At 40.0% G+C, this 27,222-nt stretch overlaps 1 protein-coding gene across 1 annotated transcript; it reads right to left on the bottom strand.

Moving 5' to 3' along the window:
- Positions 1–2,145: 2,145 nt before the first annotated feature.
- Positions 2,146–10,413, bottom strand: LOC141846164 (uncharacterized). Its single transcript, XM_074734163.1, has 7 exons — positions 9,031–10,413; positions 7,023–7,113; positions 6,763–6,920; positions 6,620–6,671; positions 6,450–6,532; positions 6,241–6,334; positions 2,146–2,937 (listed from the first exon to the last, which is right to left on the bottom strand). The coding sequence occupies exons 1-7, from the start codon at positions 10,411–10,413 to the stop codon at positions 2,354–2,356; spliced, it is 2,445 nt and encodes an 814-aa protein (XP_074590264.1). The 3' UTR covers positions 2,146–2,353.
- Between the last annotated feature and the right edge of the window lie 16,809 nt (positions 10,414–27,222).

Here is a 27,222-nt window from a genome sequence, read left to right as displayed (position 1 = left end):
ATCCAAAATTGTCTTTGTGAACCACTAGCTTACTCCAAATTACTTGGTTACCGCCTATGAAGGATCAAAGCCATCTACATTCTAGACGCTAAAGAATAGCATGAACAAGATGAACGGATATATTCTTATTTGCACAAGATTGGTATAAAGATGAAGAAATGCACCTATCAAAAGCGGGGACTCAAAGTTTCAAGTTGAAGGCATTACATTAGTAGCTATGAATTAAGTTCTTTAAAGAGTGAGGAAATCTGCCTAAAACCTTAGCCTCCCCTCTGACATCAATGCTCATTTTGTCTTCAATATGTGAATTCTTAAACTTTTCTAAAAACCCAATTAGAGGGTAATCTAAGTGTGCTCCTACTAACACATCAACCAAAATGGCATAATATGGAGACACATCCACCACTGCTTCAGTCAATGCATGCCCCTCAACCCTCATGCATTCAATTTTATTTAAATGAAACATATGAGGATGATATAGATAGACATAAAATTGTGCTTCTAAGATAGATGCAACTCATTGCAAATGTTGGAGTTTAGGAAAAATCATTAGGGTTAATTATTAAAGGTAGTCATATCTACCTATCTTTATTGCTCATCAGTACATCATTAAACTCTAATCCTTATAATACAATACATGATATTTGAAATTAGTCTCCTAATATTTATGATTAGGATTTTAATATTTTCTGGATATATTTAGTCTTTTAATTTTTCTGTGAAAGATTATTCTATTTTATTTTTTTCTTTGTGTATTTTTTAAGTATTAATAAGTAATAGCACTAAGGTTGAGCAAACTTGGTTAAGTAGATTGGACAAATTAGAGAGGCTAAGTGAGTCGAGTGAAACTCATGCGGGTGAAATAAGTTGAACAATTGGTGGGTAAGACTATCGAACATATAGGATATGCCAAAACAAAACGAGTCGATCAAGGCAAGTGACCAAATGTGTCGACAAATCAAGTAGACGAGATGAGCTAAACATGCTAAGTAAGGTGGATAAGTAAAGTTGGCAATGTGAAGGTAGGTCAAACAAATCAAAGGGGCCAAATATATTGGGTGGGCCAAACAATTTAACAAACTGAGTGAATTAGATAAACTAGGAGTGGAGTGAAGTAACTTGTTATTAGACCTATGGAACTAAGCTAGACATCAAGGATAGATTATATAGATAGTAAAGGATAGTTTAGTGTACGAAGTTTCTGCCAATATAACGTATCTAGGGAAAGTTTTATTATACGTAGTCTTGTTTTGCTTTACAAGAGATTGTTTTCAAGACTCAAACTCGTGGCTTCCAGGTCACACGACAATTTTACTATTACACCAAGACTCTCCTTCATAGATTATATTGATAGTTAAAAAAAAATTAAAGGAGCTTAATATAAGGGTTAGTACAAGGTGGAAAAGTGAATGTAAGAAAACCACATAGTCATGGTAGTTAAAGTGAATTAAGTTAGACTATCTATATAGATAAGAAGGTAAATTAAGGTAAATTGTAGGCTAGGCTATCAGGCCATCTAAAAGGGAGAAGAGGTTTGGGTAGACTAGGTTAGGCAAACCAAGAGAGTTGAGTACAAAGGAAATAAGATCTATCAAGTGAACTAAGCTAACCAAGTGAGCCGAATGAACTATTATTTGTACAAATATATTTAAAGTTGTGTGAACTATTTTTTGTCTCAATTGTATGAACCAAATTAAAGAATGTGAAACTATATTTTATTTTAATCTACTTCATCCTTTAATGTACATTATTTTATTCTTTATCAAGTTTCATTCTATGAATCAAACTGCACAAACAAGAAGTGACTATTCTCTTCTGCGAGCCAAACCCACCATAAAGCCTCAGGTATTCACAATTGAAGGCTTAATTAGCAACATAGTCCGACAGTCAAAAGCAGAATGTTGGAACACAAAAAACCCCGTGATTAGTTAGTTCCTTCTTGCTGTCCAAAGAACTTCTAACACATTCAATAAAAATAATTATCCTATATTCTACGTGTAACTTTTGTGTAACATTACAATTGAATCTATGATTACATTGGTATATCGTAGAATAAAACAATGGGAAGTGGGGCTCTGGCGGAACAAAATATCCCAAAAACATAATTGCTATATAAATTAAAAGAAAATAAAAGAGAGTGAAGAAAAAGACCTATGAAGCTCCGAGTATCACCATCTTTAGCTTCTATTTTATATACATTGCAGCAACACTGACAATACTGAAATCTTTGTTGGATTTGTTCTCCTGCAAGTCAACTTGGATTATGGGTGGACAAAATGAAATCCACATCCAACTGCACACAACTACAGCATCAACCTGGAAAATGGAGGTTTGTTGATGATTTCTTCACAAATTATAGTCGGCATTGAAAGTCTATATTCTGAAAAATTCTGATTTCTCCACAACGACTTGCAGTGACAATTACCAATCCCCAGGATGATGTACTTTGCGCCAGCATACACCCACCAATGAACAGATCACTGTAGTTTTGAGGGCTCTGTTTATTTGCCATGAGCTCTTCAGACCAAGTTGCTGAACCCCTATCACAAAAGTGATTTGATTTTGAGCTGGGAATGCTGTTGTTCTGTTGTTGATTAGTCTTCAGATAAGCAGGAGCAGGTGAAAGATAACATCTGTTGGCTTTATCTTTCAGTGGCAAATTTGCTTGAGTTTCTTCACTGAGATACTTTTGTTCGTTTGAATGGATTGCCACAGCCCTTCCCATTCCGGAGCAAGGCCAAGGAACAGCTAATGTCACTCCTTGACAATGGAAATACTCATAAGATTGTGTGACGGTTGCAATGGTTCTGGTCCGACCAGGCTGAGGATCTTCGTCATATCTCCATATATATACATTAGAGTCCTCACTGGCACAGATCACATACTTGCCACCAGTAGTCCAGTATGCAGAGATTTGGCTGCTTCTGTTGCGAAAGCCTAGGAAAGAGAGAAAAGTGTCATTTCTCTGGAATAAGCTGAGGAATGATCAAGTAATAGAGTACTAACACCAATGTTTGAAGAAACTGGGTTGCTTCATCACAACTCAAAATCTGTTGGCTATTTATTCATGGAGAAAATGGCTTCTAATGTAAGGAAAATGAAAACAAATAACAGGAGAATCCTCTAACAAGAAGATTCTGTATTATCAAGTTTTGGTGTCAAACTTACATTTATTGCCTGTGATTAGGCTTGTTTTCATGTTGCTACTCTGTTTTTTTAACACTGCTTATTTGCATTTCACTTTTCTAGAAAAATACTCACCCATTATTACCACCTAGGTTCAATGCCACTACATCTTTAATTTCCTCCATCTTCAAATTTTCATGACAGTCTACCTACACTAACAAATGCTCTTCTTCAAACTGGAATTTGCTTGAGTTTAAAAGCTTCACTGCTTGTCCCCATGCCGTAGAGGCAAATTCATGGGAGGGAGTCATTGGATAAAAGAGGAAAGGAAAGGCTACTCCACTTGGAGGGGTGTGGGGATGCCCTAGGCTTTCACAAACCTTGTCATCGAAGAGACAAATCCTTCAGTAAATGCAGATGGATTTAACAATGATAGATCAATTACATGTAAGAACTGAGAATCTTGAAGAAAATGGTGGCATCTTTAGTGATTCAGAAGCTCCAACTTTACCATTTTTAGTGGGAATAACAGAACAAACAGATTGTACTTAGCATAACTTTTAGTCAAGCTTGCACTTCTCCCAAGCTATGAAGTATTGTGAAAGGTAAGGGTAACCTTTGGAAAAGTGAATTTCAGTTGGATCAAGTTAGAACAATTTGAACACGTATGCCATTCTCATTAATTAAAATGCTTGTTCTTACTGTGGTAAAGGATGGCGAAAATAGTAATACATTTGTTTCAAGCAGTGTCCTATAATCAGGAAATGCATTGTGAATGCAGCTATTGACACATAGGACAAGGCCATGGAATACAAAATTGAAATCATATATACATTTATCGAACATATTAAACAAATGCCTTTTAAGGAAAGGATTTAAAAGGATGCACCAAATTTTCAAGAAATATTACTTGCTAGCAAAACAACATTGCTTGAACAATGTTGCAAATGGCTTAAGGATGTTGCAACGGTGACAAATGACAATTAAGAATAAATGAGATGCTGGGGGTGACTTTCTACGTTGCTATCATGGTATGAAAATTAAGCTAGATATTCTTTACTTTGGCTGGCAAAAAATGACCCAGAATCTTGATTAGTCTTATTGCCTATTGAATAGTTTTTGACTTTCAGACTGAGACTAAATAAGTTTGCCACAACATTGAAGTCTGTGCACAACCAACTTACCTAATCTCACATTGTAAATTGAAGTTGTGCTTGAAGGATTATAAGCCCCGCCCTAGACTACCATTAATTGAAACAAAAGCATTTACAGCCAGTGGGTCAATGGATTAGATCTTAATCAGATGTGCTGTGATAATGTCACTAAAGTGATCCTAGTCTTAGGCTTCCTATGGTGATTCAAATAAAGAGGTTTATGATAGTGAAGTCACAAATGAACCGTGTATAACAGCTAGGAATAACTTTAGGCTAGTGTTTATACTTTGAATCTTAATGAAGATGTCAATTCATAAATGAGGAAGATTGTGTTATAGGCCTAAATACATTAAAATGTCTAGCCACTTTAGCAGGGGAACTCCAACAATTCAAGACTTCCTAAACTGAACCATGTGAAACCAATTGAACAACCTTTCAGCTCTCTAACCCAACACATCTGAAAAGCAAGACTAGCCTAAGAAACCTGGCCAGGCCAATCAGTTATCATGGATACACTTGTAGAAAAGTCCATGATATACCCCCCTCCTCAGATGAAGCTCACCCTTGAGCTATGTCTAACACTAATCCCATACCCAGAACACTCTAATGATAATATTTAGAGACCCAAATCAACTCAAAATGGTTAGCTACTTAGGTAGAGTAACTTAGGCTTCAAGACCTCCCCAATTATTGTAAAACTAATGGAATCAAGTTTTCAGCCACACTAGCACCTGAAAGACGAGATGCATGGCTATGGAGCTTGGTTGCATCAACTACGTTGCCATGGTGCTGCTTAAGGTCGATGGCCCATTGTGTCCCTCAAATTCAGGCTCACATAAGTTGTGGACTAACTAAGAGGAATTACATATCTTAGATGACTTAGAATTGGGATGATGCTGATCTACATCGTTGTCATGTAATTCACTAAGTGAGGCTCACTAGTTCTATTTGGTAGGTACCTAGGAACTCCAACATGAGGCTAGTTGTGAACAGAGGCAGCTTATTTAGTCCCACACAGTTAGGTTGTGACCTTTGTCAGCTTATATACAGCGAACCCAAGTCTCTGGTCATTTTCAAAGGTTTTGCTCCTATATGATTATTACTATTAAGTTGAGCTTATGCAATATGGCTAACTGATGCAATCCAAAAATTATGGTTAAATTTATTAAAATTTTAGAAATTTAAATTTCAAAATTTTTTTAATTATTAAGAGTTGTTTTAATCTTTAAATTTATTTAAACTTCTAGAAAAGTTTGTTAGAGATTTTTTTGGGATGAGCTAGGCCATTTTATAGAGAATTAGTATTATTAATGGTTTATAAAGGGGTTTGGATCCCAATTGATGATGATATTATATTGCTCTTTGTGAGATTTGTTTTCTATGTGAAATTTGTTCTCTATGTGAGGTCCTCTTTCTCTGAGTGAGATTGTTTTCTGGCTAGGATATATTTCGACAAGTAGAGTTGTTGTAAAATACAGTTAAAAAAAATCAACTTGCTAATATCCCTTATCTTGAGTAGTTACATTAACTTGCCACACGTACACACTGCCCAAACTCATATCTTAGTTCTTCCACCAGGAACCTGCGATACCCAACTAAGCTGATAATTGACATGGTTCAAGAATGCATTTACTATGTAATATTGAGCAGAGTATATAAAAGAAAGCATACCAAGCTAATGATATTGATTGGATCTCAGACTAATCTATTCAACAAACCACAATAACAATCACACACATATAAATGCCATTTGTTAATTACTATCTTGTAAAAAATATAGAACATGAAGCATGCCAGTTTTTATTTCAAGTAGGATTTTGCCTCTGTTATCCTTTCCAGTCATCCTAGATATTAACTAAATTAAATTTCCCACCTAAAAGCTGCTCCTGTGCTCTTAAACACTTTTTAAAAACACAATACAGAAACTCATATTTAAGTCTCCAACAGGGTAGATCTTTACCTTTAAACTTATGGACTAGGTCATCACCGTCGAGTACCCGAACTCGTGAATCTGCTGATGTAACTAACACCTTTGAGTTATTCCCAGGAACAAACTGTTAAGAATGATGGTCAGCAAAACACAAACAACTGTTTTAAAGTGGCACTTAAATAGATGGAGAGGCATAGTATAATTTCAAAACCAAGAAACATAGTACATGAGGAGGATACCTGGAAACCAGTAACTTTTTTGTGTCTGGACTTCTTTCTCTTATTTTGTAAGTCAATACAAGTTTTATGCAGCAGCTTATTATCTAAATGAAACAGACCTGATTATATAATCATTTTGAAAGTAAAAAAAGTAAATACATAAGAGAAATATAACTTTCAATGATCCATACCAGATATTCTATACAGGTGGCAATTTCCAATGTGTGAACCAATTAGAGCACCCTTCAAGAATCAAAACCTTGAATCATGGCATACTAATGAAAATCGCCCAAAACAAGGTATGCAGTTCAGAATCATGCATTACAGTTAATACCTGTCCATCAGGGGTGTAGCAAGCAGCAGTAATCATCTCATGCAAATCATTCCAATCAACAATTTGTCGATTAGGAATACTCCAAATGCGGACTTTCGCATCAAGGGATCCACTTATGAAATACCTGTCATCGATAGGATTGAACTGGATGCAAGTCACTGCATAAGGAGAATGATGTAATGTAAACATAAAATAGAAAGGTAAGCAAGCATAACAAAAATAGGAAACAGAGAATTAGTCAAAAGATAATCTGAATTTACCATAGTCGCTATGTGTGAAAGTTTTTAAACAAGAATTGCTGGACAAGTGCCAAAGTCGAACAGTTTTGTCCATTGAAGATGAAAGCAGATACTGTAGAGCCAATAAAGGTTGTGAATTTTTCCATAAAAAGTAAACTCCCTAAACAATAAATCAATAATAACAACAATATAGGTGGGAAAACATCAAGCAATAATTTAAGAACAGATTATCAATCATTATGTAACAGCATTTATTTCAAGGGAAGAAAATGTCACTGTAATATTTGTATAATGGGATCACACAAGTTCAGAAAATTTTCCTATATGGTTTGAAGACAAAAACTTAAGACTTTTTGATTGAAAAACTAAAGTACTGCAATGGCAACAACAAGTATTATGAACAAAGTGTTGGAACTGTGGAATCTGCGATGCACTAAGGAGGATTTTTGAAAGTTGAGCAATCCAGTGAGCTCATCTAGGCTGCAAGGTTCAACATACCCTACTAGGGTCACATGGACAGTTCCCGTGATCCATGGCAATTTATGCAGAGTATCGGAGTGGCTTGATGGCTTTGTTAATGTGATGACCCATACAGTCTTAGAGCAAATTGATGGCTTTCTCACTTGCTGATGCAGCTCAACTTTACCAAGTGTTCTTGACCAGGTGTTCTGCTGACTATTTTGGTATTGTATGTAAGTATGTTCTTGATTCTTTTCTCCATAAAAAGGAGAAGCAAACCATTTGTATGGGGTATGTTGTACAATGGTACTAGACTCTGGTGATATGATGTACATTTCAAGATAATGGTTAAGCAAGCTTGTCAAATAACATAAAACCTGTGTTTATTGTTCCATTTGATGTTGTTTTCTTCTTATTTGGTCCTTTCTCAATGTCTCTATCTTTCTTGCTTCTGGTGTTACAGTTAGAAATCTTCAAAATCTTTTTCAAATTCTAAGCAAGAGTAGTTTAAAACGCTACGTAGCAGTACAGTGAGCATAAATGTTCTAGATTTATGCTTGAGACTAGACCTGGTTTACAAAGAAACTAATGCCTGTGAAAACAGATAGAGATCTAGTTTTACAATATACTTATGTTTGGAATGCTGAAAGAACATAAACTAATACCCATGTTAAATAGTATATTAGTGGTCTTAGCATAAGAAACATAAGTCAAATGCCAAATTTTAATTTATTTAACTGAGATATTATGTGTAAATAGACATGGTTTTAAAGTGCCGTGGAGGCAGCTTTGCCTAGGTGGTGGACGGCCCTTGATAAGCAAGCATTTTAAGAGGCAGGTCAAGCGGTCCGCCTAGGAGATCCACCAAGTTCAGGGCATAAAAGAATTTCTTTTTTGCTTCGAATTCATTTGTTGATAAAGCTTATTACTAACTCTTCTAATTTGCCTATGTACATTCCACTTTGCCTGAATCTACTCTTTCTAACGACATTGAGAGTCCCTCTTCACCCAATGCCAATAATCTTTTAGCCATTTAAAGTCATTTTCCTGTCAAATTTTCTTTTGTTTCTTCTCTAAGTTTGATCTCCCTCTTCTTTTGTTACTTTTATCTCATACATTTTTAAAAAATTTATAGATATTATTGTTTTTTTAGAGTTGTGACTATTTTTACCTCTATTCTCTACAAGTTCATTCAACAAAGTACCTATATCCTCTTCTTCATCATCTTTTTTACCTGATTTTTCATCTTATCTTATTAAGCAAATTAAAATTTTTTTACCCTGCTAAATTAAATCCATTCAAAACTCTTGTATATCTTTAAAATTGCAATTTTCAATATATGATTCAATTTTAAAAGGCTAACCACCTAAACCTTGCCTACTGGAGCGGTGCTACAAGTGGCCAGACTGACCTTCAATTTTTGATGCCTTGATCGTATAGAGTTTCTATCCCATCACAACTATTTAGTGTATGTGCATGGTAGCTAGTCACTAGCTCTATACGAGGCCATACCATGACATCTAATAAGTTTTTTGGTTCAAAATTTAACTTAATTATGGCTAAAACATACCTTTGATTTTGACCATGAGAGATCAAGGACGTCATCCACATGTCCTCTGAAAGAACATACAGGTTTCTCTGACAAAGCAAACACACGCTCAGGCGTCGTAACATAGTCTGAACTTTTAGATTTCATCTTTGTTCTTCTCTTCTTATCCCAGTGGTTTGCTTCTGCACCTGCCAGCACTGATCTTGGATCAGACGGGCAGTTAGGAATAGCCATAGCAAACGGCCTGAAATTCCCATTCTCCTCTGTAGCCTTGAGCAAATCCACCTTTGTATTGATATAAGAGATTTCCCACACATGGATGACACGGTCCTCTCCTGCACTAGCCAGGTACCGTCCGTCAAGACTGAACTTGATGGTCCAAATGGAACCGTTATGTGCCTGAATTGCCTGGCTCATGCTCAAACCAGTGAGCTCCTTGTGGGACTTCCCACATTGCCAGACCTTGATCCGAAGGTCAAGGGGGAGGGCGCCATCTTGGCTATCGTCGGTCGCTGAGCTCGACCTCCTCCCTCCCTTATCTGAAGAAGTTTCCTTTTCATCACTGCTCCGACGATCATGGTGGTGGTGGTGACCTACAGCCATCACCGCCCCAGCCACAGTCCTAAGGCTCCTCAACCAGCTTCTTTTCTTCTTCGACTGTCTCACAACCCCATCGCTCGGTGGCCCGCTCCTAGAACTACTGAAGTCGTACCCCCCGCGCCATCCCGCCTCCGCCTGCTCCACATTCTGTCGCCTCATTAGTTCTTGAACAATAGGGGAACAACCAACACACATCTCAAACTCTTGCATCGTGAGCTGCCTTCCAGTGGTCACCTCCCTCAATTTATCGCACTTCCCATCTTTCCCGAACTCCTTCACCACGAACTCCCTCCCGTTGTCGAGGTTCTTGATTAAGCGCCTGGGGTCGTCGCGCGACGGGCCGTCACCTCCATTCTCCCACCGTCTGTCTCCACTTCCTCCGTCTCCATCGGAGACCTCGAGAATCCCGGCCGACGAGGCTCGAGATCTCGAAACCGGCAGATTGATGGATCTCTGATGCCGGTGCCGGCAAGGGCGGAAAGGGGGGTCGGGTACATGCACAGACGAGGGTTCTACGGTGTCGTCAAATCTGGATCGGGATATCCCGGCAGTGGTGGCCGGGAGAGGAAGGCGGGCGAGCTTAGGGTCTGCGGCGAGGCCGAGGCGCTGAAGGAGTACGCGACGGCGCTCGGCGATGGGAGCAGGTTCCGAGGTCCAGACGTGGAGGGATGGCGACGGGGAGGGAGCGTCGTCGTCGGAGGCAGAGGTGGAGGAGCCGGAGGAGGAGACGATCCGGTCCAAGGACTCGTAGAACTCTTCCGCGTCTTCCTCCTCCGCTTCCTCCACCAGAGCGTTATGTCTCATCGTAGCGGCATTCCGGGTCGTGACGGGGGCTGCGACGGTGGCTCCTTGCTCTGCCACCGGCGCGGGCGGGCTGGCAGTTATAAAGAGAAGTGGGGACCAGGGAGGCATGCGAAGCGACGAGAAGCATCGATCGTATCGGCTCCGATCCGTAACGGGTGACGGAATGGGCGATATAATCTGGCGCTTTAGTTAGTTTATGTCAGTCGAGTCGACAAAAATTTATATTTTCTTTATAAATAATTCAAGAAATCTTGTGCCACATAAATATTTTAACCAAAATAATTTAATGACAAATAATTAATGACTCAAAATATGAATAAATATTAAAAATTATTTTAAAAAATATGAATACTAGGAAACTTTTAGATGAACACTTTGGTAAAACGCAAATATAAATAGCTTATACCAAAATCATTATATTTTATTCTCTCCACCGACTTATTAGTTAAGTTTTTTTGCCCATGAAATGAACCTCTCGTTGAGAATTTGATTGGCATAATTAATTGGGTCGGCTAAATAGTGATAACTCTGTGTTTTCTTCATCCAACTATTCGCCCGAAAACTACAATGCAACTGTCTCTGAAAAAGAAAGGAGAAAAAAAATAAAAATTGGACCATCGATCGATTCTTTTTGGCACTCGTATGGTAGCTCTTTCTTCTGAGTGATCTGTCTTAATCATTCGAGTTCATTGTCATGCATGGAATTAATACGAAATAGTTAACACTATTGGAAGATATAGTTAATTAGCATTCATCCATGCATGTAGTTTTACAGTGTCTGTTAAGAAAGAGCCATAATAATAATAATAATCAAGATATATAAAAAGATGTGGCACCAAAGTTTTTCATTATCATTTAGGAAACTCACCAGAGTTCTGGGAAGCAGGAGCTTACTCAACCTGTTTGTTTATTTAATTTGATGTTTTCTCTGTGCGCTTGTTCTTCACTTAACATTTGATGTAGAATACTGGTTGTCTTCTTTTTCTGAATATGATGTTTGGGAAAATTAAAAGGCACGTCTAACTTTGTGGGGGCATTTTCTCTCAGCAATAAATCAGGAGTATTAATCATATTAGGCAGCCAATTGTTTCTTGGCTTCTCCACACAAGACTTGGCCCTCCAAATGGGTGGCCAAGCTCTAGATGTCAAATATTGGAGAGAGAGAGAGGAGAGAGAGAGAGAGAGAGAGAGAGAGAGAGAGAGGACTAGTGGCCATAATCACGTAATTCCACTTCTACAGTACCCTTCTCGGCTAGCTTCTCTCTTGCAGTATAGGAGCGCTTCCAGAAAAAGCGAAGAGTTTACTGATTAGCAGCTCATAAATGACTGTAAATCGAGCATTCTGGTGTGGAAGACGCCATGCTAGCTAGTTAAGAAATGGCATGGGGCGATGCCATTACACAGTGGCAGTGTGAGAATGCACAGAGCCAAATCAAGTGATGTCTCCCTAAGCTGTTGGCCTCCATGATTACATTGTCTCCCATCACTCTACGAGATGCAGCACCATCATCACCCTCATGCAGCATGACGTGTGTGCAGTCGAAAAAAGAAAGAAAGAAAAAAACAAGGGATGTATGAACTTCGAATCCGATAATTAATCGTATAAACAAGAGATTACTTAATTAGTTTGCTCAGGCATTTTCAGGGAACTGCAGGTGAAGGGTGGTTGCTACTGTGTCTCATTCCGGATCTGTCTCTTGTGGAGCCACATAAGATCTAATTACACATATTTAAAACTATAGCATATATAACGTAGTAGAGATAAGACATTTTTGGTGAAATGCTGTGGTCCTGAAATTTAAATGGACTGTGCCTTTACAGCAAGCCAAGGATTAATTGTTTTGGCTAAAGATCACAGTGAGAGGGAGGGGGACCTTAAACTGAGGTCTCTTCGGTTGTTAGTTGGTGCATGGTTGTGGTTGGAAATGATGAGGCCAGGGTCAGTCTGTGTTTACTCTCACTTTTGGATCTAATTAATTAGGTTTTCATTGATTATTGCTGTGTCATTTTAGTACTAATGTGACATTAGACAGAATAGTAATCATCATTGTCATAACAGAATTTTAGAGAAAATATCGAAAATCATCCAACGTAATGAAAAAATTATCTTTAAATTCAACCGAATAAAATTGATTCAAAATAAAAGATAATGTAAATATTTAAATACTCTCAAAATAATCTTCATGACTTAAACAATGAAAATAATCTTAATATAATGATAAATATTATTTGAAGTTTTTGGAAAAGTTTTAAATGATATTTTTTGAGTTTAAGACTGAGTTGTTATAGGTTACACTCAATAATCATTTATAGATCTCTCAATGAATTTCGATTTAATATATTAAATTAATATTTTATGATTTAATTCGAATCATAAGTCATGATATCATCAATTTATTAATGTATGTAGTTTGTTTATTCCTTCTGTGAAAACAAATGCACTTTGCATTTTTAGGTCAAGCACTTAGGTGGATGAGATTGAGTTTATAGTATATGCTGTTAGTGTTTAATTATGAGAGAAAACGAGTGGAAGAAGTAGAGAACAGTGAGCACATACCTGGCCCCTCTACAGGGGCTCGCCTTATATAAGGAGGAGCTGGTCCGTACCCTGGGTACAGCAAGGGGAACCTTACTGTGCGGGTACTTTCTGTACTGGCGCGGAATGGTGCCTTTAATGTCGAAGTACACTGTGGACAGTGTCGTACGCCGAGGCGGCGCGTGGCCATGCCGGGCGGCGTGGCTGTCAGAAGGAGTGGTCAGTAGGACAAAAGGTACGATTCGGCCCCGACTCCCTGGGTCGGGTCGGGGCTGCTACTCAATCGGGCCATCTGTGAGGGTCGGTGAGTCGAGTATGCCAGCCACTCGGCGTATCTGGGAGTCGGTGAGTCGAGTATGCCAGCCACTCGGCGTATCTGGGAGTCGGCCTGGTAAGATTACTCATCTCCTCGGCGGGCCCACTGGGCTGCCGGGCTCGGGTGGAGAGCCTCTGGGCTGGTACCCGGGAACCTGGATCCGGGCCTCAGTGCTTTAGCCGACTGTCCTTGGATAGTTGACTCGACTCGGTCATGTCTCTCGGTCGGGTCCCGACCCGTATCCTTACGACCGTAACACCAGCCTTCCCACTAGTCTAGTCGAAGGAGACGTGTTCGACTGACTAGACCCAGTCCGAGTCGAGTGGTACCGGTTGACATTCCTGCATTGACCCGCCAGTGATGGGCTGCCACGTGTCGGGGGGACATTGGACGAGTCGGCCGGCGCACGTGATCGGCATGGCGTGCTTTACTGCGGCGGGGTGTCCGATGGGACAGCCGAATCGTCGCCATAATTGCGCCGTATCACGCCTCGGAAACTCGCATCATCGGACGGCTGCCAGGAGATCCCGCCCTTTTTCGACTGTCTGATCGGACGGCTGTGCTTTGCTAGGGTTCGGTATAAGTAGGGGAGGCCTTGGCGCACTGCGCCTCTCCTCGCCGTCTTCAGCTGCCTTCTTCTCTGCTCTCTCCTCCGATTTCCTTCTCGTCGCCGCTTCCTTCCTTCTTTGCACCAAGTAAGCGTTCTTCTCTGGTCGAGTCTTCTTTTCCTTCTTCCGTAGCGCTGCTTTAGGTCTTCTCTGGTTGAGTGCAATGGCTTCTGAGGGGTCTGTGCCATCCGTGAGTGTTCCGTCGACAGAGACACCGTCTGAGAGTGTTCCGCCCCCGGGTCCTTGGTATGAGTCCGAAGTCACCAAGTTCACCGAGAGAACCCGCTCGAAGATGCGTCTGAAATACGAAATCCCGAGTGAGTATAGGATAGAGGTTCCCGAGCCCCACCATCGTCTTCACACTCCCCCACCCGGGTACGCCACATTCTTCTATGGCCAGCTAGAGGGGGGTCTCCGCTTCCCGATTCCTGCTTTCTTTCAGGAAGTGGCCGAGTACTTTCAGCTCCCGCTGAACCAACTTGCCCCGAATTCTTTCCGACTCCTCTGTGGAGTCGTCTTAGTCTTCCGCATGTACCAAATCCCCTTAGACCCGGCAGTATTCCACTTTTTCTTTTATCCGAAGCAGATGAAAAAAGAGGGTGTCTTTTTCTTCAACTCGAGACCAGGCCTCCCTTTCCTGGTCGGGAATCCTTCTTCCAACAAGGGGTGGCACCCCCAATTCTTCTACATCTCCCCCCCGAGTCCTTTCGAATTCCCGACTGAATGGCGGGACGAGCTTCCAGCCTTGCCCGTCTTAAAACCTTACAAGAAGAACAAGGTCTACCAAGACGCTTATGAAGTGCTGAAGGGCCTTCAATTTGATGTTACCAAGCTAGTCGGGGAGGAAGGACTTCCCCTTCCGGGCTGGCCTGAGTCCCGTCGCTGCCGAGCTTCCGGCGGCACTCGGTTGGTATTTTTCCTAATGTTGAGAAATCTCAACGCATGTATCATCTATCCAATTCTTAAGAAACAACAAGAACAAAATTCGGAAGCGTACCGGAATCCATCGCTAGCAGCCGAGGATGATCTTCCAAAAGGTGCAGAGTTCCTTAGGTTTCCGTAGTTTCTCTGACGATGGGGATTCAGCGAAAAATAAATTCTATCGCTTTGCCTTTTGGGGACCATAACCCCTTATAAGGATTGGCATATTTCTAATTTGGCCCCTCATCAAATTAGAAATACTACAAAATGGTATCCACATTTATAATTCATAACAATTATGCCCTTAAGTCAAATTCCGAATAAAAATTAGATCACATATTGACTTAATAATTTGATGACCATATATATTCATTTAATTATATATATTGTCCCATTAGATGCTAACAATCTCCCACTGGACATATATATATATAATTAAAATGAATGATATATCCTTAGTGTGCACAATATTGTCATCAAATCCAAGGACATTCCTAACAATCTCGTCCATTAGTCATATTAACATAGGATCAAAGCGGTCTTCGTTGTATCAATCACAACTAAACCTATCAATGGTCACATACATCAACATAACTAAATGACATAGATCAATCATGAATTAGTGGCATGAAAATTACATGCAAGGTGATCTGTTCATGTCAATTTTCAACTGGTCCAACTTTAACTTTAGTGAGATCAAACTTTAACATAATTGTACAAAGTGTAATGAACTGAATGATGCTTTATTACTGATCAGAATAACAAACACATGAGTATCTATAAAACAAACTGAAAGACAATCAAAAAATTACAAACTCCCACTCAACCTAGAGATCATCCATCTCTAAAACTCCCATACGAGCAGTATGCTCAAGAAAGACATTAGGTGGCAAACCCTTTGTCAGTGGGTCAGCTACCATGGAGTTTGTACCCAAGTGTTCTATAGAAATCTGTCCACTTTGTACCCTTTCCTTCACAACTAGGAACTTGATGTCGATATGCTTTGACTTCGTTGAGCTCCTATTGTTGTTAGAATATAATACAGCTGATTTATTGTCACAAAATAATTTAAGGGGTCTTTCAATCCCTTCCAGAATACGCAGCTCCGTGACAAGACTCTTCAGCCATATTGCATGATTTGATGCCTCATAACATGCTACAAATTCTGCTGCCATGGTGGAGGAAGCTGTGAGTCCCTGTTTGGAACTCCTCCAAGAAATGGCTCCACCAGCCAACATGAAGACATAGCCCGAAGTGGATCTCAAACTATCTTGGCATCCTCCAAAATCAGAGTCAGAATACCCAATGATCTCAAGACTATCTGACCTCTGATACGTGAGCATGTAACCTCTAGTTCTCTTCAGATATCTCATAACCCTTTTAGCTGCTTTCCAGTGATCCATACCTGGGTTGCTTAAATATCTGCCTAATACGCCAACTATGTACGCAATATCCGGACGCGTACAAACCTGAGCATACATAAGACTTCCAACTGCCGAAGCATATGGAATCTTTTGCATTTCCTGAATTTCAAGATTTCCTTTAGGGCATTGTTTGAGACTAAATTTGTCTCCCTTAGCGACCGGGGTGCTTCCTGGTTTACAATCTTGCATGCCATATCTTTTAAGTACTTTATCGATATAGCCCATTTGTGACAATCTAAGAATACCTCGAGAACGATCCCGATGTATCTGAATTCCTAATACAAATGAGGCCTCACCAAGATCTTTCATCTCGAAATTTCTTGACAAAAAATTCTTGGTTTGGTGCAATAAGCCTATATCATTTGTGGCAAGCAAAATGTCATCCACATATAAAACCAAATATATGTGTTTACTCCCACTGAATTTGTGATACACACAATCATCAATTAAATTCGCTCCAAAACCAAATGAGAGAATTACCTCATGAAATTTATGGTACCACTGACGAGACGCTTGCTTAAGCCCATAGATGGATTTCTTTAATTTGCAAACCATATTCTTTGGATCTCCTGACACAAAGTTTTCTGGTTGCACCATATAGATTGTTTCATCAATGTCTCCATTGAGAAACGCCGTCTTTACATCCATCTGATGTAGCTCCATATCAAAATGTGCAACAAGTGCCATGATTGTCCTAAAAGAGTCTTTGGTTGAAACCGGAGAAAAAGTCTCTTTATAGTCAATCCCATATTTTTGAGTAAAGCCTTTTGCCACAAGACGAGCTTTATACTTTTCCACATTACCTCTTGAATCCCTTTTGGTTTTAAAAATCCATTTACAACCAATAGGTTTCATACCTTCTGGTAATGGGACAAGTTCCCAAACTTTATTGTCTTGCATAGACTTATACTCTTCATTCATTGCATCAATCCACTTTTCTGAAATGGAACTATCCATGGCTTGACGAAAATTGATGGGATCATCTTCCGTCATACCAGGATCATCCTCATGTTCCTGAAGAAATACATAGTCATCCGACATAGTGCTTCTCCTTTCTCTTGTAGATCGCCGCAATGACACTTGTTCCTCAATAGCTTCTTCTTGAGGTTGTTGAGTTTGCACCTCTGGAAGATTAACATTGTCTTGATTTTCTGGAATTATTCCGGTATTTTCAATGACCGGACGAGAATCCTGATCATTGTCCAAAGAAATCGGAATAGGAATCAACTCCTCGTTAACCGAAGTAGAAGTTGATTCTTCCTCAAAGACAAAATCTTTTATTTGATTCTTCCCCCCAAACTCAATATCCTCAAAAAATACAGCTGTACCCGTCTCGAAAATCGATTTTAAGTTGGGATCATAAAATTTATAGCCCCTTGATCGCTCAGAATAGCCAATAAAATAGCTGCTAACTGTTTTGGGGTCCAATTTATCCGTATGAGGCTTATAAGGCCTTGCTTCAGCTGGACATCCCCAAACATGGAAATGCTTTAGGCTAGGTTTTCGCCCTAACCAAAGCTCATAAGGTGTTTTAGCAGCTGCTTTTGTTGGTACTCTATTGAGAATGTATGCTGCAGTTTTTAATGCCTCACCCCAGAGTGACTTTGGTAAGGAAGAATGGCTAACCATACTCCTTACCATATCCTGTAGAGTGCGATTTCGTCTTTCCGCTACACCATTCATGCTTGGAGAGCCCGGCATGGTGTATTGTGGGACGATACCACACTCCTCTAGGTATTTGGCAAAAGGCCCTGGACGTTGTTCACCTGAACCGTCATACCGACCGTAGTATTCACCACCACGATCGGACTTTACTTTCTTTATCTTTCTGTTAAGTTGATTTTCAACTTCAGCCTTAAATGACTTGAACACGTCCAATGTTTGAGCCTTTTCTTGAATAAGAAAAATGTATGCATATCTAGAGAAATCGTCTATGAATGATACGAAATAGCGTTGACCATTCCAAGAAGGAATTGGAAATGGCCCACATACATCCGTATGTATCAACTCAAGGACTTCCGTAGCTCTATATGCATTCAATTTTCTATCTTTGGTTTGTTTTCCTTTAATGCATTCAACACAGACATTAAAGTCCGTGAAATCAATGGAATTCAGGATCCCATCTGACACAAGACGTTCAACTCTATTTCTAGAGATGTGACCTAGACGTTTGTGCCATAATGCACCCGAAGTATTATCATTTAGTTTTCGTTTAGTACCTCTTGATTCAATGTTTAGGGTTTCATTATATGAAGCATTTGTATCAAGTAAATATAGATTGTCATATTGCATTAATGAACCGGTTCCAACAATTGAATTACCAATAGATAACTGAAACTGATTGTTTCCAAATGAACAAGAGTAACCAGATTTGTCCAAATAACAAACAGAAATTAAATTCCGTCTAAAAGACGGTACCACAAAAGTATCTATTAAATCCAAATAGTGACCAGTACTAAGTAACAATCTAAAGTGCCCTATTGCTTCAACTTCTACCGATTTTCCATCGCCCACAAAAATGCGTCTTTCAGCATCACTTGGCTTTCGGTAGTTCAGGCAACCCTGCATTGAAATACTGATGTTAGTAGTAGCACCGGAGTCTAACCACCAAGTATTTCTAGGTACTGAAGCTAAATTTACTTCAGAACAAACCAAATTAAGAAACATACCCTTTTTCTCGCGCCATGCACGATATTTGGTACATTCCTTCTTTATGTGTCCAACCTTATTGCAAAAGAAACAATCTCCTTTGTTTTGTTTCTTTGCATTTGGACCTGCAGCATCCACATTCTTCCTTTTCTTGCCCTTATCCTTAGAGGTGCTTGCTAGATGAGCACTTTCAGTCTTTTCTTGCTTCAATCTCTCTTCCTCTTGAACACAATGAGAGATCAGTTCATTCAAATTCCACGTTTCCTTTTGACAGTTAAAACTGACCTTAAAGTGGTTGAATTGAACTGGAAGAGAAATCAGAATGAGATGCACAAGTAACTCCTCATGCAAATCAAGCTTTAATGCCTTAAGTTTTGAAGCAAGATTGGACATCTCCATGATGTACTCCCTTATGTTACCATTGCCCTTATACTTCATTGAAATCAAGCTCTTAAGAATAGTGCTTGTTTCAGCCTTATCGCTTTTGGCAAAGCGTTTTTCAAGTTCTGCAAGGTAATCTTTAGCATTGGTGGTGTCCTTAGACACTGCACCCCTGAACACCTCCGGAATTGCACGCTTAATGATCATTAGACTCATGCGGTTAGAGCGTTCCCATTTCTCAAATCTAGCTTTCTCTTCAAGAGAGCTAGCTGCCGTAGGAGTAGGGGGTTGCTCTGTCCGTATCGCAAGGTCCATGTCCATGCATCCGAGAACTATCTGAATGTTCTCCTTCCAGTCCTTAAAGTTGGAACCATTAAGGACCGGTATTGAATTTAAGTTGGCAGAGATATTTGCAACATTAACTGAAAAGAGAACAGAAAATAAACTGTAAATAACATGCACACTACTTTAATTTTCAATCCAGTTCAAAATAATTAGCATACCCATCCAAGATATTTAGTGCACCATTAATTTCAAGTCTTTGGACAGTAAAATTAACTGCTAGTAATACTCTTGTTGTAATAATCAAACACTAACAATAAAGCACGACAAATAACAAACCCCTCTTTGGATTGATTTGCTATTCTCATGTGAAATCCTTATAATTGTTACGTGTTTACTATCACAGGTAATTTATGTACTCCGGTCAACCATTTACCTTCCTTTGGGCCGATCAAATGATCACATGGAAATACACAATTACATACATTCAAAATTCAAAATTAAATAAACTAAATTAGAGAGGTCACTTTGGCAACATCATAATTCAACTTATTTAATTTGAATAAAGAACTAAATGCTAATTAAAGAACAAGATTTTAAAATGAAGGTTAAAGAGTTGAAGAACTCTTTAAACTAAGTAATTTACTGTAGAATCCATATAATCCATTTAAAATTTAAATCTATATTGTAAAATAAGTTAATTAAATTATTTTATCAAAATAGTTTAATTAAATTATTTTATTTAAATAATTAAATTTAATGGATTATTAAGGAGTAATTATGCACGTCTCCTCACGCGCACGCACTGTAAAATTAATTAACTTTTTTCCTTTAATTAATCCACATTTTTCTTTCTTCATTAATTAACTGTTCATTTAAAAAAAAACAGAAAACCAATGATCTCAAATTAAATAAAACAACGTTGCCACGTTGCCAAAAAAACCAAGTTGCCACGTTGCCAAAAAAAAAAAAAAAAACTGATGCAACGTTTCGTGGATGGTTTTTTTTTTTTTTTTTAATTAACTTAATAAAAAAAAAACCACGTTGTCATAAAAAACGGACAGGCCGTTTCTACGCCGATTTTTTTTTTTTTTTTTTAATTAACTTGATTAAAAAAAAAAAAAATCCACATTCTCTGACCCAGCGCCTTCCGGCGGCGCTTGCCTTGCCGGCGCCTGCACGAGGCTGCCGTGACGCTCTTTTTTTTTTTTTTAATTAACTTGATTAATTCACGTTCTCTGTCTTAATTGAGAAACAAGCATTCTCCTGCCGTCCACTGCCTGCACCGGCCTTGCCGGTGCCTGGACGAGGCTGCCTGTTTCTAGCCAAATTGCCGACACCACATGACGCGGACAGTACCGGTGTGCTGCCGTGTTCGTCGTCGGCCAAACTCACAGAGAAATCGTGAAAAATAGAACAACAATGTGTTCGAGAAGGAAAAATAGAACAACACAATAGAATTTCTTAAGAACTAAGATAACCTCGCTCTGATACCAATTGTTGGTATTTTTTCTAATGTTGAGAAATCTCAACGCATGTATCTGCTATCCAATTCTTAAGAAACAACAAGAATAAAATTCGGAAGCGTACCGGAATCCATCGCTAGCAGCCGAGGATGATCTTCCAAAAGGTGCAGAGTTCCTTAGGTTTCCGTAGTTTCTCTGACGATGGGGATTCAGAAAAAAAAATTCTATCGCTCTGCCTTTTGGGGACCATAACCCCTTATAAGGATTGGCATATTTCTAATTTGGCCCCTCATCAAATTAGAAATACTACAAAATGGTATCCACAATTATAATTCATAACAATTATGCCCTTAAGTCAAATTCCGAATAAAAATTAGATCACATATTGACTTAATAATTTTGATGATCATATATATTCATTAATTATATATATATGTCCCATTAGATGCTAACAATGTTCATTCCTTGTTGTCCAAGTGGTGTTGAACCAGGAATGAGTGAGTCGGTTCACTATGTTCTAGGCTTCTTTTGATTAGTGGTTGTTCCCGCCTAAGATTTGGAGGGGTGAACCACCGGTGAGTTGTCTTTAAGTTTGACTGATCTCCAGTGATCTTGTAGAGAAGAGGTTGTCTGAATCCCTACAAAACTCAACGAGAGTTAGACTCTCATTAGAATAGAGGTCAAGGCGAACCTTGGGTCAGCAACTCTGATACTCAAGTAAAATCTTTAGAGCAGAAAGGAGGAGAAGAACAATAGATGAAAGAGAATTATTGGAGAATGGTTTGTGCATCTACCTCTGTTCGCTAATGCAAGCTTGCTATTATACCTCACCACTGTGCGAAGAGGGGTGCCCACGTTCGTCATGTCTTAATTGATGGGACATCACTAATAAGTATGGGGAGGTCCCATCACACTCCTCTGGGAGTCATATCATACCACGTCTCATTGATCCTGTCATTCCACGTTCATGGGGGGCGTCTCATCACCATGCTCTAAGAGTCATGTTATCCTATATCTCATTGACTTTGTCATCCCATGCTTTGAGGGGTATATCATCCCACATTCAGTTGAGGAGGCCGGTGTGAGGAGGTTGACTTGACCAAACTGAGGAGGTTAGTTAGAATGAGCAGAGCAAGCTAAGCTGAGGAGGTCGATAAGGTTGAGCAAAGTTGACTGAGCTGAGGAGGTCGGCAGGATCGAGCAAAGCTGGCTGAGCTGAGGAGGTTGGTGGGGGCAAATAGAGTTGACTGAGCTTAAAAGGTCGGTAGGACCAAACAAAGCTAATCAAGCTGAAGAGGTCGGCAGGGTCTAGCAAAGTTGGCTGAGCTGAGAAGGTTAACAAGGTCAAGTAGAACTGGCTGAACTGAAAAGGTCGACAGGGGCTCCCCTTGACCTGGACTCGATTCACGCCTATTCCGCCTAGGCCCGACCTCCTTTGACTGACACCTTAGCTTGACTTTTGACCGTCCCCGATGTGCCATGCGTAAGGTGTTAATCCTGCCACATCACAAGCCTCCTCTTCAAATTTAGTTGAAGGAGTGCCCTAATTTGACTGACTAGACTAAAGTGGCCTGAGGTTCCAATCACAGACGAGGGCTTAAGACTGAGAGGTTGAGTCCTTGTTGCCAATTAATGATATCGTGATGGCTTTACCTCTTATCGTCTCAGTAATCTACGAGTCAAGTGTCATTAAAGTGGGTGATACGTGATATTGTGTATTATAGTTGTGATTCAGATGTCGCCTCTAGCAATTAATGCTATTATTTTTCAATGTCAACGCATGTCTAGCCCATCATGGGGTGGTCGGCTCGAGGTGCCCGTCAAGATTCTTGAGGTAATAAATAAGATTTTAGGGATTCAAGAGTCAGATCCGACGATGAGGCTAGTTAGCTCGCCTTTTGCCTTCGACATCAGACGACTTGTGTTGATGGGCAGGGCTTTATTAGGGCTCACGGTGACAAATGTCGCCCCATTCAAAGCATTTTTCTATCTCTTCAATTTTAGTCTCTAGTGACTAAGATCGTAAGACCTTCAAGTCTCCTCCCTATTCCTTTTCCTTTCTCCTCCTATTTTATTTGAGAGATGTCCTAAAGCAGTCGTCTTACGGTTATACTATTTATTGGATAAATAGCAATTCACTTTTTGAGTGTACATTCTCTATATATTTGATTGGATCTTAAACTCATTTACTGAATGTCCGCAATATGATTCATAGTATGAAAGAATTTATAATTGGATCACAACTAGTAAGCATCTCTACATGTGCAATTATGAATGTACTGAAATTATCCCTAGTCAAGGAATTGATGAACACGGACATCATCGACTCTGTTGAAACTAGCACGTTTTAAACTCCTTGATTTACCAAACAGCTGATTTCACTGGCTAGAGACATTGGATGTTGAGAGTTAAACGTGGATGCTAGTTAAAAATAACTAGTTCATTGGAGTGACCTATCATAAGACTTCATATAGTACTATACATATGTCAATGAAGATCTCAATGCAGCTAAAGTGCGAGTTTTCTTTAACTTGCGGTATTCAAGTCATTTTGGTCATGGATGCTTATACTTTGACATATTAAGCAAACACCTCCGACGAGGTGTGGACCCAGGATGATTGGATATAAGTCGAAATTCTCGAATGTGTTTGGATAGCTCACAGAGGTTTATCGCTCCTTGAAAAAATAGATGTATACCCTGCAATCGCTTGTTAGGATTATTACTAAAAGCTTTTAACCAAAGCATCGCATGTCAAAAGTATGATACTCTTGGACACTGCATGTACAAGTAACTTAAATCCATAGAACAAGAAAATAAGTTTGGGCTAGGTATGATGTAGTCAGTTTAGTGGAGACTGACATATATAGACCATATCCTGAACCAAACGGGCATAAGACGATGAAAGGAATGAGACACACTTTATTTTAGCTGCTGAAGGATTTAGAAATTATTCTAGAATCAATCATTGATTTTCTGATCAATTGGGAATCAAGATGTACTACTAGGTGTCACTCATGATCGTTCCATAATTAATGATTAATTACGGACGACCAACATAACCAAGAACATATTGGGTCACACGTACTACAAGTTCTTCGAAGAACTTAAAATGAGTTTGAGAATTAGATTCTCAGATCGAGAGAAATAAAGTCTGGTTAGATCGGACAAAGATAAAATCATGAACTTCGTCTTATGAAGACGAAATAAATAAAATTGATTTGGTTCAAATCGAAATAAATAAAATTGGTTGGAAAATCACTCTACTGAAATTGAGATATTGTCGCATATTGATGAGCAAATACCTCAATCACCTCAAGAACAAGTGTCTTTAAGACGATCTACGAGGGAACGGAGATCCACAATGTCTCATGATTATGTTTATCTCTAAGAGGACGAGTTTGACATTGGATTGGAAAGTGATCATGTATCTTTCTAAGAAATCAAACAATGTCCTAATTCTGAAAGGTGGATTAATACCATGCAAGAAGAGTTGAAGTCTATGGCAGACATGACGTTTAAGAACCTATCAAATTGCTGGAAGGGATAAAACCCGTTGGTTGTAAGTGGATATTTAAAATCAAGCAGGATTCAAGGGGCAATGTTGAAAAGTATAAGGCTCGTCTAGTTGCCAAGGGATTTACTCGAAAGAAAAACATTGATTACAAAGAGACTTTCTCACCTGTATCGACGAAAGACTCACTTAGGGTAATCATAACACTTATAGCTCATTCTCATTTGGAACTATATCAGGTGGACATAAAGATTGTATTTATCAATGGAGACATTGAGGAGTCTATATATATGGTACAACCAGAGAACTTTATGCCTAAAGATTCAAAACACTTAGTATGCAGATTAAAGAAGTCCATTTATGGTTTAAAAGAGGTGTCCCATCAATGGTACCAAAAATTTGATCAAGTGGTTATCTCATTTGGATTTAGTGTATATATGTCAAGTTCAGTGGGAGCAAGTTTGTTATACTTGTCCTGTATGTGGATGACATATTGCTTGTGAGCGATAATAAGGAGCTGCTACATGAAACCAAATCACTCCTATCCAGTCATTTTGAAATGAAAGATCTTGGTGAAGCATCATTTGTATTAGGCATATAGATATATCATGATCATTCAAGAGACATTCTTGGACTTTAACAGAAAGCCTATATTGAAAAGGTGCTTATAAGGTATGACATGCATAACTGTGCACCTAGCGACACACCAGTGTTTAGAGATGATAGATTCATCTTGTAGCAGTGTCCACGACTTGAACTTGAAAGAAAAGAGATAGACCAACTACTGTTGGATCTTATGCACACGGCTAGAGGGGGGGTGTGAATAGTCGTCCACTCTTTTCGCTTTTCTTGCTTAATCTTCTGTTACGCAGCGGAAATAATGACTTGATCACAGGCAAATGAAGATCAGCAAGCTAAGACAAGAATTTACGAGGTTCGGAGATAACTTGCTCCTACTCCTCGGCGTGTCCGTAAGGTGGACGACTCCTTGATCTTTCTGCAGATCAAACCCCGATAACACCGGCTAAGTTCTTTCTCTTTCTCGGTGGAGAGACCTCTCCACAGATTTGTCTCAACGGATAATGAAATAAAGCACAAGACAAAGGAGAACTAAAGAATGCGTCAAAGACTAAGAATGAGAAGAACAACAAAGACTGCTTGCAGCTCAAGCCTGTCTCTCCAAAAACCAGGACGTTGCACTATTTCTTCCTCTAGCTTCGACTAGCAGATTGATCTCAAGATTTCAGAACAGCGCTTAAAGAATGAACGTTCAAAAAGTTATCTTCCTCAGCGGCTCTTCAACATCTTTATAGACCTGCATCCTCGATTACAGTGCCCAACGGACTTCTGCCAAAAGCTGCAGCTACCCTTCCCTGCCAACCGCAGGTACTGCTACCAGCTTGCATGCGCCGTTTACCTGTAATCCTCTTTGCAGAAAAGACTGTTCGAAGATCGCCTTGGAACTTCCACTGTTCGTTTGAAATATTTCTCCCATACCTGTCTTGTATACCTGCACACTCAAAAGTAGCATTAGAACATTCAACATCAGGACAGTATGAAAGGAAGCAATGTAACAGTCATGTCCGAGCTTTAGCTACCAAAGCATTCTCGGACTTATCAGGTTCTGAGTCACAAAGACTCCCTGATGATCGAGCTACCAAAGCTCACGGTCTCGAGCCGAGCTAACAAAGCTCTCTCGGACCAATCAGGTTCTGAGCCACCAAGGCTCCCTGACATCGAGCTACCAAAGCTCAGTCCCGAGCCGAGCTACCAAAGCTCTCTCGGACCTTCCCAGCCATTCGCACCAAGCTCCCGGCCTAATCAGGTTCTGAGCCACCTAGGCTCCCTGAGATCGAGCTACCAAAGCTCACGGTCCCGAGCCGAGCTACCAAAGCTCTCTCGGACCTGTCCCGGCCATCAGCACCAAGCTTCTGGCCACTTCGGTCCTGAGCCACCAAGACTCCTCCTGGACCATCCCGGAGACAAGCCACAAAGGTTTTCTCATTCTCACCCGAGCACAAAGTTCTCTGGTCCTGAGTCACCGAGACTCCTCCTGGACCACTTCGAAGACGAGCTACACAAGCTCTCTCCATTCACCCACGAACACCAAGTTCCTGGCTACTTCGGTCCTGAGCCACAAAGGCTCCTTCGGAGACAAGCTACCAAAGCTTTCTCCATTCGCTCATTAACACCAGGTTCCCGGCTATTACAGTCCCGAGCCACCAAGGCTTCTTGTCTCTTGTCCAAGGGTAATACCTTCCCTACTTCACCTTTCCCGATTCCCGGGCAAGATCTTATATCTCCCGAACAAGATCTCACTTCTCCGTATATTTCCCGAACAAGATCTCACTTCTCCGGTTAAGGCACTCTCCTCCGAACCGAAATCAGTCTATACAAGCATTCTCCCGGACAAGTTTCTCTCGACGAAGTTAATCTCCTTGCCGGGCAAACTTGATATTTTCTCGGCCAAGATGTTGCTTTCCCGGGCAGAAATTCTTCGACTCAAAAACTGACAAAGGATCTGGTGATCGACCAGCTGGTCGATCACCGAAGGCTGATCGACCAGCTGGTCGATCAGATGGCAGCGGTCGATCAGGGCAGGCTGATCGACCAGCTGGTCGATCAGCCTCAGCTGATCGATCAGCTGGTCGATCAGCCTCAGCTGATCGACCACTTGGTCGATCAGCGGGGCTGAAAACCAGATTTAATCCCTT

Source organism: Curcuma longa, chromosome 15, assembly GCF_044706935.1.
Source record: "Curcuma longa cultivar G26 ecotype Majalengka, Jawa Barat chromosome 15, ITB_CL_G26_1.1, whole genome shotgun sequence".
Lineage (NCBI taxonomy): Eukaryota > Viridiplantae > Streptophyta > Magnoliopsida > Zingiberales > Zingiberaceae > Curcuma > Curcuma longa.
Note: the sequence above shows the minus strand (reverse complement) of the source record. Positions and strands in the feature narration are given on the sequence as shown.

Coding starts and splice junctions, on each gene's coding strand:
- LOC141846164 (XM_074734163.1), bottom strand. CDS start 10,413: ATGAGACATAACGCTCTGGTGGAGGAAGCGGAGGAGGAAGACGCGGAA. Junction 7,114..9,030: donor TCTCATGGTCAAAATCAAAG/GTATGTTTTAGC, acceptor TTGGCTCTACAG/TATCTGCTTTCATCTTCAAT. Junction 6,672..6,762: donor GCTACACCCCTGATGGACAG/GTATTAACTGTA, acceptor TGATTCTTGAAG/GGTGCTCTAATTGGTTCACA.